The following is a 14931-nucleotide window of genomic DNA, read 5'->3' on the forward strand; positions in this document are numbered from 1 at the left end:
CCACTCTACCCACCTCTATCCCTGACCTTTGTCTGGACACACAGCACAGAGCAGAAGCTCTGAGTGCAGCCCCCCTCAACCCAGCAGGTGACTAAGGCTGGGAGAGTCATCTCACCTCAACTTTCCCGGGTCCTCAAGGAGGCCTCCTTCTCTGAGCCCCTCAGACACCCAAGCAGAGATGCTGCACATGTAGCAAGGAAAGGCACTGGGCAGCTGGCCACAGCCTGTCCTTAGCCCCTGCTTATAGCACAGGGGTTGCTCCACCTCTCCAAGTGAAGACTCCCAAACCTGGAAGCCCTCAAGCCTCCAGCTCTCCATAGAAGACCAGAGCTGAGGCCCTTCCACACCTGCTTCCTCACCCAGGAACACCAGAAGATGCCGAAGGAGCAGGCAGCCTAGTGAAGAAGCTGGGGACAAAGGGCTCAGCCACTAGTTTGGTCACAATCCTATATGCAGCAAAAACAAAACTGTGTGATCCAAATGAACCCTCGAGGGGGCTGGGAAAGTGGCTCAGTGGTACAGCGCTTGCCTTGCATGCATGAGGCCCTGGGTTCGATTCCTCAGCACCACATAAGCAGAAAAAACTGGAAGTGGTGCTGTGGCTGAAGTGGTAGAGCGCTAGCCTTGAGCTGAAGAGCTGAGGGGCAGTGCCAGGCCCAGAGTTCAGGCACCATGGCTGGCAAAAAAAAAAAAAAAAATGAACCCGCGATTGAAATGTCATCAGGTCCGGAACAGCCAAGGTTTTAACCTAGAAAGAAGGCTGTGTGCAGACAGCACCTGTGTGGGAGAGGAGGGGCCCTCTCCATCACAGAGGTGACTAAATGATGAACGTACTGTAAAGGGTACATGCCATGTAGAGCCCAGGAGAACCGAGGACCTGTTTTCAAGTACCTGTTTTATTGGTACAGGTGCTGGTGTACCTGCACCACTCAGGTGAAAAGTGGGATCTGGCACAGACATGGAAGTGGTCTCAGTTTCCTCAACATCCATCTGAGCTATCTCACAGGAGAAGTTCATCTGGATCCCCTTCTCCAGAGGGTGCTAGAAGATTCCAGAGGAGGGGGAGTGGGGCCGGGTGAAGGTGGGAGCTAAACTTCTGAGGTCAATGTCTTCCCTGTTCCTCCCAGAAGGCTGCCTCAACACAGCCCCTCCCAGCCATCTCCACAAACCTCTTTCCTGCCTCTTCCCATTCTAGAAGGAGCCAACTACCCAGAAGCTGATCTCTAAGAAGTTCCAGTGAGGGCTGGAAAGTTGGCTCAGTGGTAGAGCGCTTGCCTTGCATGCATGAAGCCCTGGGTACGATTCCTCAGCACCACATAAGCAAAAAGAAAAAAGCTGGAAGTGATGCTGTGGCTCAAGTGGTAGAGCGCTAGCCTTGAACTGAAGAGCTGAGGGACAGCGCCCAGGCCCAGAGTCCAGGCCCCACGATCGGACCCCCCCCAAAAAATAAATAAATAAATAAATAAGAAGTTCCAGTGACACACACACACACACACACACACACACACACACACACACACACACACACACACACACACACACACACACAAATGGCACTAAATGGGGTTTGTCAAACTAAGCAGATGAATAAGGACAATGAGGGAGACTTGCCCACATCGTGAGCCACAAATCATGTCAAGTTTGCTAGAAGCCACATAAAAGAAGATAACAAGGTATTGAGAGGGTTCATTTCACCCAGTGGATCCAGAATACTATTGTATCTGCAGGCAATCTTTTTCTGTGTGTCCTGGTACTCGAGCTTGAACTCAGGGCCTCCCTACTCTCACTTGGCTTCTTTGTTCAAGACCCATATTCTACCACTTGAGCCATGCTTCCAGTTGTGTGAAATCTATCTTTCTGATGATAATTGCCACCATTTACCCTGTTTTGTTTTTAATCCTTTTAAGTCACTGTTTTTGGCAGTGCTAGGGATTGAACTCAGGGTTTTGTGCCTACTAGGCAGGGCAGTTATTTTTTGTTTGTTGGTTTTTGCCAATCTCGGGCCTTGAACTCATGGCCTAGGCACTGTCCCTGAGCTTCTTTTGTTCAAGGCTAGCACCCTTACTTGAGCCACAACACCACTTCCGGCTTTTTCTGAGTAGTTTATTGGAAATAAGAGTCTCACACACTTGCTACCCAGTTTGGCTTTGAACTGCGATCCTCAGATCTCAGCCTCTTGAGAAGCTAGGATTACAGGCATGAGCCACCAGCTCCTGGCCTATAGTTATTTTTTGAATAGGGTCTTATGTTTACATTCAGGCAGGTATGAACTACAACACTCCTATTTATACTTCCTGTGTAGCTGGGTTAACAGGCATGTACCATCAAGCTACCACACTCAGCTATTGTTGGTTGAAATGGCATCTCTCAAACTTTGTGCCTAGTCTGTTTCAAGTGACAATTCTCCTGATCTCTATCTCCCAAGTAGCTTAGATTACAGGTGTGAGCCACAGCACCAGTGTGTATATTTCACTTAGCACACACTCTGGTTAGGTCTAAGGCTTAGTCACCACCTGTGGCTGTGGCTGCCATACCAGATGGTGCAAATCTAAGAGGAGAAACAGGGAGAAGAAGAGGAAGAGAAGGATAAGATGGCAGGAAGAATGATAAGAGAAACATTTACCAAGAGAGAGCCGCGTCGGTCCTCCCCACCCCCGGCCCCACTGACCCAGAAAACAAGGCTCCTCTGTAGGTGAGAAAGGCCTTTGTGGGCAAAAGCTGTGGTATTTAGTTATCACTCGCGGCCTTAACACCTCTGTCCTTCCACCCCCAAATCCTTAACGAGGGAGCACTGAGAATTAAAACCTAGGCCCTAGGGTGGGCAGAGGCCTATTCCAAGAGGGCTTTGAGAGTGAGAGACAAGCCAAGTGTGTCCAGGTGTCTCCCAGGAGATGCTAGGTGCTGAGGCAATGGGAAGATGGCCATAGGTAGCCAGGATGACCCTGAAAGATGCATGTGACCTGAACTGCCCCAGGCAAGGTGCAGGGGCCTGAAACTCCCCAGTGAGAAGTGCTAAGCTGCACCCCAACTTGACAGCAGGTAGTGTGGGGGCGCCTCTTACCCTCCTTCAGCATCCCCACTTTCAGACACTTCATGAAGCGGCAGGCCTGGCAGGACTTGCGCCTCCGTTTGGTGATCTCGCACTCGTTGGTGGCCGGGCAGCTGTACTCGATGTTTCCTGTAACACAGAGAGGGAGGGTTGCCAGGTACCTGCTATCCAGGACCTCTGACCCACTGGAGGCCTGCTGGCCAGGAGGTTAACTGGCCTTAGCGACAACTCACCACACCTGGGGTTCCATAGGGAAGAGCTGAATGTTTCAGACTCTTCCCTGCAGGGACTCCAGGCTGAAGGTTGGTGGTCCCATAGACATTTGGAAAAGCACTCTCTAGCTCTATAGCTGCCACCAGGATGGGTGGCAAACTCACTGTGCTGGCATTTTTATCCCACGGAGACCACAGCCCTGTGCAAACCACCAGACCTCCTGCCCCTCCAGCCTCCAGCCTGGGACTTCCTGTTGCTGGGAAAAGCCTCATGGATATTCAGCCCACTGTGGTCAGGGTCTGGATTTTGTCTCCCACTGGAAGGGCCCCATGCCACCAAGCTTTGCTGACCTGAAAGACATTACCTTTCTCTCGCCTAGTCTTAGTTTGCTCATCTGTACAACAAATGCTCCTTCCTAACCAAAGATTTAAACAAGACATTGCCTGGACAGCTGCTTTAAAAGAAACTGTAGGAGCTGGGCGCTGGTGGCTCATACCTGTAATCCTAGCTACTCGGGAGGCTGAGATCTGAGGATACCAGTTCAAAACCAGCCCGGGCAGGAAAGTGTGTGAGACTCTTATCTCCAATAAAACCACTCAGAAAACTGGAAGTGATACTGTAGTTCAAGTGGTAGAGAGCTAGCCTTGAGCTGAAGAGCTTAGAGACAGTGCCCAGGCCCAGAGTTCAAGCCCCACCACTGACAAAAAAAAAATTGTAGGGCTGGGAATATAGCTTAGTGTTTGCCTAGCATGTATAAAGCCCTGCGTTCCATTTTTAATACCATATAAATAGAAAAGCCAGAAGTGGCACTGTGGTTCAAGTGGTAGAGTACTAGCCTTGGGCAAAAAGAAGCTCAGGGATAGTACCCAGGCCCTGAGTTCAAGCCTCAGGACTGGCAAAAAAAAAAAAAAAAGTTTATAAAAACAACAACTGTAAAATGTGCTGGGTACAGATGGCTCATATCAGTAATCCTAGCTACTCAGGAGACTGAGATCTGAGGACTGCAGTTCAACACAAACCAGGGCACACATATCCAAAAAACTCATCTTCAATTAACCAGAAAAAAGCCAAAAGTGAAGGTGTGGCCAAGTAATAAGATACCAGACTTCAGTGAAAAAGCTAAGAGTGCAAGACACTGAGTTCAAGCCCCAGTGTGTATGCACACCTGTACACACACACAAAGTAAAGTATGGACTGAGGACAGGGCCCAATAGGTAGAGTGTTTGTCTCCAAGTTTAAAAGGTTGTGGGACTCAGGCGCTGGTGGCTTATTCCTGTAATCCTAGCTACTCAGGGAGCTAAGATCTGAGGATTACAATTCAAGCCAGCCTGGCAAGAAAATCTGTGAGACTCTTATCTCCAATGAACCACCATGAAACCGGAAGTGGTATGGTGGCTCAAGTGATAGAGTGCTCACCTTGAGTTGAAGGGCTCAGGGCCAGTGCCCAGGTCTAGAGTTCAAGTCCCAGGACCAAAAAGAACTGGATACGTGATTCAAGTGGTAGAATGCATGCCGGGCAAGCAGGAGGCACTGAGTTCAATCCCCAGTGCAAGAATGACTGTCCAGGGTTAGTCAGTGTGAGGTAGTCTTCTGACAAGTACAGTTGGTCCTCCCCTCTGCCAAGGGGATTTGTGATAAATTTTCCAGTCACTCAAATGGGTTATAATGTGGCTACGATGAGGCCAGCCCCAGGTTCCCAGGAGGCTGGGAGACCCTGAAGGTCATGTGTACTACTCACCAAACTCTAGCAGTACCTGGAAGGCCAATCCCCAGAAGAAAGGGAGTACAAATAGATGATGGCCTCCTGGCAATGCCATGGAAGATACATAGATAGACACACACACACACACACATACACACACACACACACACTCCAGATGAGAAGCCCCAGCTTCACAGAGTGATCCTGGGCAGTGTGACAAGCAGGTCTCAGGAGGTTTAGACTGACCTTCATTCACTGCTCTTTTCAGGGCCTGCTCCTGGGAACATTCACAGTCCCCTCACAGTGGCTTCGTCTGTGCCGATTACACTCCTAGAGCTGGAAGCCAAGGCAATGGGGTGCTAGGTCTCCATTGTAGCCCTGCATAGATACTCACCTCAGAAGGACACCGAGAAACTGCCTACCCTTGTAATCCATCCACATGACATTAATAGTAGCCAGGAATAATAGCCAAGCATTGGTGGCTCCCACTACTACTCAGGAGGCTAAAATCTGGAGTTCCTACTTCAAAACCAGGCTGGGTAGAAAAGTCTGTGAAACTCTTATCTCTGATTAATCACCCAAAAACCAGAAGTGGAAGGTGGCAAACCTTGAGCCAAACAACAACAACAACAACAAAAACTAAACTAAACTAAAAGAGAGTACAAGGGGCCCTGAGTTCAAGCCCCATACTGCCACACATGCACATACACACTCACACAAAATAGCGAGGAGTTCCTGTGTACTGCTTTTCTGCATGAACTACGTCAGCGCCCTCTATCTTCACCACACCGGGAGTGGACATATCACTGTCCCAAGACTTGGGGCGCAGGAGGAGCTCGGAGCCATCAGCAGTGGGGCCCTCAAAGACAGAGCCCTGTTGCTGACTCAGCAGCTGAGATGGTGTGCTGCAGCCATCTATCAGACTTTCTAGAAATAAGCAGGACACATGTCACCGGTGACAAAGTGTCTGAAGGAGTCACATCACGGGCCCCAATTACAACAGGCCTAACTCATTCTGGAGGGGAACCCAAGGGCCTTAGAGCATCTTGGGGCTCCCCTTCATCCTTGTCCTGTCTCCTCAGGAGGGGCTAGAGGTCACCCTCTCTATTGGAGGATTGGAAGGGATGACGATTCTGTGTTCCTCCCACCCATTTCTACCATCCTAACCTTAACTTTATTCTTTCCCCCCCTCCCCCAGGTACTGGGGTACCTCATGCTTAAGGCCTCACTTGATAGGTGAATGCTTCTACTGCTGAGTTGTGTCTCTAGCCCTGCTTTGCGCTAGTTATTTTTTGAGGTAGGATCTGCTCTCCAGGCATGTGCCTGGACCACAGTGCACCTATTTGTAGGCTTATCATTGGTAGATGACAGGCAAGCACCACCAAGCCCAGCTTCTCTCTGTTGAGATGGGATCTCTCAGACTTCTCTGTCTGGGATACCCTAGAACCAGGATCTTCTCCTCAGCCTCACAGATAGCTTAGGATGACAGGCATGTGCCATTGTGTCCACTATTGGACTGAGAAAGGATCTTGTAAAAATTTCTGTCCACAAGGACCACAAACTCTGATTCTCCTGATCTCAACCTTTCAAGTAGCTAGGATGACTGGCACCTGGATTAGACAATAATTTTAGTAGTCACATGAGCATGGTAAAATTAAAAAGAGAAACAGGAAAATAGATATGAAATAATTCTGACTTACCCTTGTGCCATCAGGGCTATGTAGACACCCCAACCCTCTCTCCATCTCCAGCCTTCCTGTGGAGTTCCTCCCTAATCACTCTGCAAAACTATCATTTCCTGGAACCCCACATACTTATCAGTTCCAGCTTCTTGTGGTCTCCAGGCTTCTAGACCTGAGTTTTTGAAGCTAAGGACAAGCCTCCCCCACCCTATACCAGCCTGACCCAGCTGCTTCTCCAGGTCCCACTGGAGAGGTGTTCCCTCTCTACTGACTAGCCCCTCCCCTCCCCCCTGCCAGTGTTCTCTCTGGGTCCTTCACCCAGGCTAGCTCCTTTTTTCCCCGCCCCCTGTCAGTCATGGGGCTTGAACTCTGGGCCTGGGCACTGTCCCTGACCACCTTAGAGATGAGTCAACTTTTTCTGCCATCTTACAAATGTGAGCCAAGGTATGGTGGCAAATACCTAGAATCCCAGTACTTGAGAAGAATGAGTCTATAGAAATTGTAGCATTCAAGCTGGGAATGTGGCTTAGTGATAGAGTACTTGCCTAGTATTCATGAAGCCCTGGGTTCAGTTCCTCTACCTCATAAACAGAAAAGGCTAGAGATGGTGCTATGGCTCAAGTGGTAGAGTGCTAGCCTCGAGCAAAAGAAGCTCAGGGACAGTTCCTAGCCCTGAGTTCAAGCCCCAAGACTAGGAAAGAAGAAAGAAAGAAAGAAAGAAAGAAAGAAAGAAAGAAAGAAAGAAAGAAAGAAAGAAAGAAAGAAAGAAAGAAAGAAAGAAAGAAAGAAAGAAAGAAGAAAGAAAAGAAAGAAAGAAAGAAAGAAAGAAAGAAAGAAAGAAAGAAAGAAAGAAAGGAAGAAAGAAAGAAAGAAAGAAGGGAAGAAAGAAAGAAAGAAGGGAAGAAAGAAAGAAAGAAGGGAAGAAAGAAAGAAAGAAGGGAAGAAAGAAAGAAAGAAGGGAAGAAAGGAAGGAAGGAAGGAAGAAAGGAAGGAAGGAAGAAAGGAAGGAAGGAGAGGGAGGGAGGGAGGGAGGGAGGAAGGAAGGAAGGAAGGAAGGAAGGAAGGAAGGAAAAAGAAAAAAGAAAGAGAGAAGAAAAAGAGGTGAAAGAGAGAAAGAAAGAAAAAAAGAGAAGGAAAGAAGGAAAGCAGGAAGGAAGGAAGGAAGGAAGGAATTGGAGAGACCCAAGCCAGCCTGGGCTACATAGTGAGCCACTGGCTCAAACAGATTGACAGACAACTGTTTAGAAATGTGACAAGAGAACAGAGTCCAGGCTGTGGGTGGGTGGGACTTGGTGGAACCTAGGTGGCAGGTGTGAGGGTCTGCTGCAGGCAAAGCAGGCAGTGAGCCTGCAGGTATAGTATCTGTAGTTGTTTGGGACATTTGTGCATTCTGCTATCTTTTCCCATGCCCCCCATGCCCAGCTGCACAGCACTTGAGGGAGGATAGACAGAAGGTTGTTACCCAGAATGAGAGGGTCAAGCATGTATGTTAGCTTGTCCCTGCTGCCCTCCATGACGTGAGGACCAAGTGCTCACCGCAGTCTGGAGCTCAGTTCTTGACTATGGGTGTGGGGGTAGGCCTGGGAGTGCGTGCGTGCGTGCGTGCGTGCGTGCGTGCGTATGTGTGTGTGTGTGTGTGTGTGTGTGTGTGTGTACGCACACATTCTAATTGTACTCATTTTTGTCCCTTTCAATTTGTTTTATGGTCCTGGCGGCTGGCTGCCAGCAAAAGCAGGCTGGAGGCCTTGTCTTGTAATTTCTGTAAGTGCCTCGTCGATAAAGTGATGAGATTAGTTCATGGCAGTCCCTATGGTCTCAAGGGGAGTCTAGAAGAGCTCAAGACCAGGGAGGGAACATCGCTGGCACATAGACACCCATGTAGACCTACACTGGTATGGCAAGTTTGAGGTGTACCCACATAAGACAGGGACATAACGATGGCTAGCATAAAGTCAGGTTCTAATTGGGGAATATGTCTAGCATCGACATGTGAAGACTTCACTTTGGGGCCTCGGTTTCCTCTGTTATGTGTACCGTTTCCATCTCAGAAAGCTGATAGATGCGCAAAGCAAGCCAGGAAACGGGGTTCTTGTAGTTCACACCTGTGATCCTAGCTACACCGGAGGCTGGGAACTAAGGAAGGAGGTCCAAACCCATCCCCCCCGCCCCAGCAGAAAAGTCCATAAACCCTTTACCTCAAATTAACCACCAAGAAGCCAGAAGTGGAGCTTTGGCTTAAGTGATGAGTGTCAGTCTTTTTTTGCCAGCACTCTACCACTTGAGCCACAGCACCACTTCCAGTTTTCTGGTGATTAATTGGAGATGAATCTCACAGACATTCCTGCCCAGGCTGGCTTTGAACCTCGATCTTCAGATCTTAGCCTCCTGAGTAGCTAGGAGTATAGGTAGGTATAAGCTACCAGTGCCCAGCTGGTTATGAGACTCTTACCTCCAACTAACCACCAAGAAAACTGGGAATGCTAAACTTGAGCAAGGAAAGCTCAGGGATAGTGCCCAGGCCTCGAGCTAAGCCCCAGGACAGCATGTGCACACACACATAAACACACTCACGCATGCATGCACGCACACAGTCTGTCATCTACATCTGAAGGAGACAGAAATACTCAGAACCTGGCCAGGATTGCTGGTGACCTTGAGGCTCCACCAAGTCCCTGGGATCCTGGGCCACCTTAAGAAGGGGATCCCTGTGGCACCCCCCATCAGCTGTCCAGAAACAGCTGCAGGAGCACAACAGCCCTGCCCAGGCTCAGGGATGGGACTGTTGAGTTCAAACAGCCCATGGGGACCCGAGGGCTGAGACTTGCTGACCTGGAAGCAGCTGCTACCTTAGGGCTTGGCTCCCTTCCCAGCCTTGCTCCTTCCACCCTGGATGGCCAGTACAATCTGTCCTCCAACCTCTCCTATAGCTCCATCATCTGACTCCTGACTCCTGACTCTGATCCTGCTTCCTTCTTGGTCCCCTGAGGATCTTGGCTCTCTCAAACTAAACTCACCCTTCCCTCACCTCCTCCTTTTACTGTACTGTCAGCAATTAAAGGGACTCCATCTACCCTGTGACTCAGGGCAGATGCTGAGGAGACACCTGCACTCTTCTGATCTGCTAAGAGCCCCAGACACTTCACCTTTTGCCTCCAGCATCTCCACTTTCCTTTCAGCCTGTCTTCTATTGCCCCAAAGAGGACACGAGGACTCTTCCTGAGCAAACCACAGACAGGCTGCCTCTAGTCTATCACAGCACACACACACACACACACACACACACACACACACACACACACACACACACTCCTATGCTTCTCTCTAAAGCGCCTGTAGTCTATCACAGCGCGCGTGCGTGCGCACACACACACACTCCTATGCTTCTGCCCAAAGCTGCCAAAGGGTGGCACTGAGGAAGAAACCTCAGAGGAGTGGAGGGGGCAGAAACGCAATTGGCTGAAAAGGGGGGGGAGGGGTTGGAGACATGCATTTGTACAGCACAGCCTCAGATGCCCATGGTGGGGGGAGGCTGAGCGCAGACTTTGCTGACCATCTGTATTAGGGTTTCAGCTGCTCAGATCCCTGCTATCATCCAAGAATCCCTCCAAAGCTCTGCACAAGGGGAAACTGACATCATCTCTGGGGAACCCATGGGAGTGATGTGCTGGACATGGACCCCAGGATCCCCTGAGGACAGGGGGAAGCTGAGTTGACAGCAGGATAGATGTAAGACCACCAAGTGGACTCAATGTTCCCAGAATGCCCCATGGCCACCAAAACAGGACCAGTAGATTAACATAAGCAAGTAAACACACACACACACACACACACACACACACACACACACACACACACACACACACACACACACACACACACACACACACACACACACACACACACACACACACACACACACACACACACACACACACACACACACACACACACACACACACACACACACACACACACACACACACACACACACACCCAGTGGGTGATTATACAACTAGCAAGAAACCAGATTAAGGTTGGTAGATAGTATCAATGTCAATTTCTTGGTTGTTTAAGAAGTTACCAAGCCAGACTCTGGTGGTTCATGCCTGTAATCCTAGATGAGGATCAGGGTCAAGGTTCAAAATCAGTCCAAGCATGAAAGACCAAGAAACTCTTATCTCCAATTAGCCAACCTAAAAACAAGAAGTGGAGGTGTGGCTCAAAGTAGTGGAGCCCTAGCCTTGAGCAAAAAGAGCTCAGGACAATACCCAGGCCCTGAGTTCAAGCCCCACAAGTGGAAAAAAAGTTACCAGTGGAGGAGTGAGGGGCATGTATATGGATTGGAGGTGTGACAGAGTAAGAAAGCACAGCAAGAGAATGTGAAGCCTTGAGTGCAAGCCCCAGTCCCAACACAGCCACCAACATCATATATATATATATATCATATGAAGTTACTAGAGGGAAACTCACTGAGTCTTTCCTCACAACTATAGATAAATCTGTAATTACCTCAAAGGACAACACACACACACACAATATACACATAAACCTACAATTAAAACACAAGTTATTTTAATTATAAAATTCCAATAATGAGCTGGGCACGGGTGGCTCACACCTGTAATCCAAGCTACTCAGGGCTGAGATCTGAAAATCATGGTTCAAAGCCAGCCCACGCAGGAAAGTCTGTGAGACTCTTATCTCCTATAAACTACTCAGAAAAAGAGTGGTGCTGTGGCTCAAGTGATAAGAGTGCTAACCTAGATTGAGCCCAGAGAGGCTCAGGACAGAGCCCAGAGAGGCTCAGGACAGAGCCCAGACCCTGAGTTCAAGCCCAGGACCAGCAAAAAAAATAAAAAAAAAAATAAATTTCAATAATGAAGCCAGGGGCTGGGAAGGTGGCTCAGTGGTAGAGCGCCTGCCTTGCATGTATAAGGCCCTGGGTTCAATTCCTCAGCACCACATAAGCAGAAAAAAATGCTGGAAGTGGCGCTATGGCTCAAGTGGTAGAGCGCTAGCCTTGAGCTGAAGAACTGAGGGACAGCGCCCAGGCCCAGAGTTCTGGCCCCACGACCGGACCCCCCCCCCCCCCCACCAAAAAAAATAACGAAGCCAGATGCCTGTGACACACACTTATAATCCTAGCTATTCAGGAGGCCAACATCTAAGGATGGCACTTCCAAGCCTGCTTGAGGCAGGAAAATCTGTGAGACTCTTACCTATAAGTAACTACCAGAAGTAGAGTTGTATCACAAGTTCAAGTGGTAGGGCTCAAGCCTTGAATGAAAAAGCTAAGGGACATCCAGGCCATGCACTCAAGCCCCAGTATTGGCACAAAATAACTAAATAAATAAATAAATAAATAAATTTAAAAGAAGTTTCTACAACAGAACAAAGATTCAAAAAGCTCCCAATAATAAAATAAATATAAACAAGGTAAAGCCAGGTGCCTCCACTGAGAGTTGCGAAGAAAAATGTGAATCTGGGACAGAGGAAGTATTTCACAATTCCTCCCATGCTTCCCTCCACCAATCTTATCTGCCCAACTTCAAAAGCTTTCCCCAGTACAGCTGTTTTCGAAGTAGAGAATGCACCAATCTCAGAGGGAAAGGGCTGGACATTTTAATCAGATTGCTGAGCCCAACCTAAAGGCTCTCACGTGCTAAGCAGCAGGCTAGGGGTGGGGAGGCACTGTCAATTTGCATTTCTAAGGAACTTCCAAGGGAAACCCTGGGGCGGGGGCGGGGGCAAGGTAAGTAAACCACAGCCCTTTTCATTAAGTCCAACAGCCCATTTGGATGTCATTCTTGAGCTTTTGGCTCTAATTCCCAACTCTCTGTGGTCTCTGGGAACTGAACAAGTCCAAAATTTCATCATCTACCCTTACACCCCCTTGAACACATCATTTCAGGTTTCATTTCCCATGGTGGTCTTGCCATCCCATTGATCTCTGCAGCAGTTAAAACTTCAGGATTCCTCTCAGTCTCCATTGTGCAGTCATTCTACTTTAAAAATTCCGTCCAGGGCTGGGAAGGTGGCTCAGTGGTAGAGCGCTTGCCTTGCAAGCCTGAGGCCTTGGGTTCGATTCCTCAGCACCACATAAGCAAAAAGAAAAAAGCTGGAAGTGGCGCTGTGGCTCAAGTGGTAGAGCGCTAGCCTTGAGCTGAAGATCTGAGGGACAGCGCCCAGGCCCAGAGTTCAGAGCCCACTACTGGACCCCCCAAAAAAAAATTCAGTCCATTTGGGCTTTTGCTCACACCTGCAATCCTAGATACTCAGGAGGCTGAGGTTTGAGGATGGCTTAGAAGCCAACTTGACAGGGAAAGTCCAGCAGAAGCTTATCTCTATCTTTTAAGTAGCCACCAAAGAAATCTGGAAGTGAAGCTGAGGCTCTAGTGGCAGAGCACCATCCTTTGTGAAAAAGCTAAGGGGCAATGTCTTGGCTCTGAGTTCAAGCCCTTGTATCAGCACAAAAAGCATAAAATAAGCAAAACCAAAAACAAAAGGTGGGATTGTTGATCAGGCTAAACAGAGGAGCTCTGGGTATCACCTGGCTCATACACCAACCCCATGCTGACTTGTACCCTGCCAATGTCTCCAAAGAGGGACCGTGAGCTGCTCTTCCTGATCCCTCAGTGCCCTTCAAACAGCTAAACTTTTGTGGGGTGGGTGTCTCTGCACAGACGAAGAAACTGAGGCTAGAGAACCTCAGGGACCTCAGTTCCTGGCCAAGGTCAGCAGCTGGCGACTCACTGGTCTGGGATCAGAACCAGATCTCGCTCCTACCACACGCCTGGGCTTTGTCTCCATCACATTGACTTGGATCCCTTGGGATGCGCCAGCCAGCCAGCCTAGTTCTCCAGGACAAAAGGCCTGGAGGTGGTCCAAGGCAGAATGACCCATCAATCATGCCCCAGCCAGGCTCCTTAGGGACTTTCCTTCCAGGGCTACATCCGGGTCCCAGGTGAGTAGAGGGAAACCTGTGCCAGGACTCTGCCTCACTTGCTCCTCTTTGTCTTAAGTCACACATCCAGGAGGTGCTTGAAGAGTCTCTTCCCTAGACACAGCCAGGGAAGCTGGCCCTCTCTCCTGAGTCAGGGAGGGGTGGAATCCCACTTCACCCTCCTCACAGTCCAGCATTTATTCTGTGGTGTTAAGGATTGAATCCAAGACTCATCCTAAGCATGTGCTCTATCGTTGAGTCATATCCCCAGCACTTTTAAATAAACAGGGTCTCACAGACCAGGCACCAGTGACTCCTGCCTGTAGTCCTAGCTACTCAGGAGGCTGAGATTTGAAGATCACAGATCACAGCCAGCTGGAGCATTAAAGTCTGTGAGACTCTTATCTCCAATTAACTAGCAAAAAGCTAGAAGTGGAGCTGTAATTCAAGTGGTAGAGTACCAGCCTTGAGCCAAAACGCTAAGGAGCAACACCCAGGCCCCCAGTTCAAGTCTCAGCACTGGTACCAAAAAACAAAACAAAAACAAAACCAACTAAAACAAAACTGAAGGAAGGGAAAAAGGAGGCTAGAAAGTACAGGAGGAAAAAAGGGAAAATGGTGAGAGAATCTCTGGGGAGAAGGTGGAGGCAAACAGCTATGCCTGGGGTAGGCAGGCTTCTTTAAGCAATAACAATGGAGTCAGCAGGTGCAACTTCAGGGAGAAGAGAAACAATGTAAGGGAGTCTCCATTTGAAGCTGGAGGCAGTCACTGCTCAGAATGAGAGGTCAAGAACTCAGTACAGATGGGAAAATCCCCCAAGTGGCTCCTCAGGGGGCCAAATCACTGCATCGCCCCCGCTACCAGACTCTGCCAGCCATGGCAGGGACTCCCCCTCACTGAGACAGAAGTCCATTGCCCAAGTTCAGGAGCCTGATGTCTAAGCCCAGAGATGCCAGTACAAATACCTGGAGAAATCAGACCTGTGGGTCAGAGCAGTAAGTTCACCACTTGCAGGAAACCTATAGGAGGACCTAGTCATAATCAGAAAGATGCTCACCAGAAAAGGGAATGCTTAATAGTCATCAGGTCACAAGTCCCTTTTCCAGGAGTACCTTTGCCTAAATCTACCTTTCTCTCTGCCTCAAGGGCTGACCAATCCCTGTAGAAGAGTCATTTTCTCCTTTAGATATGCTAGTAAATTCAATCAAATTCTAGTCTCTCTGCTTTGCCTGGAGCCATTATGTCCCGTACATTGGACAATGCCTAAATTGTTCTCATCTGTGAGCGCCTCTGATCTGGGTCCCACAGCCACACCTCCAAGCACTGAGGAGAAATTCTGGA

General features: G+C 49.0%; 1 protein-coding gene across 5 annotated transcripts in view; it reads right to left on the reverse strand.

Annotated features, from left to right (window-relative positions):
• The window catches only part of Esrrb (estrogen related receptor beta), a 172049-nt gene that overhangs the window by 38159 nt on the left and 118959 nt on the right, over window positions 1-14931 (reverse strand). For all 5 annotated transcript variants that reach the window (XM_070029256.1, XM_070029237.1, XM_070029228.1 and 2 more), the window contains one exon: window positions 3062-3178. In XM_070029256.1, the coding sequence (XP_069885357.1) occupies window positions 3062-3178 (117 nt within the window). The remainder of the gene's footprint in view (window positions 1-3061; window positions 3179-14931) is intronic.

Source organism: Dipodomys merriami, unplaced genomic scaffold (genome assembly GCF_024711535.1).
Source record: "Dipodomys merriami isolate MVZ:Mamm:240054 unplaced genomic scaffold, mDipMer1.0.p SCAF_1, whole genome shotgun sequence".
NCBI classification, from domain to species: Eukaryota; Metazoa; Chordata; class Mammalia; order Rodentia; family Heteromyidae; genus Dipodomys; species Dipodomys merriami.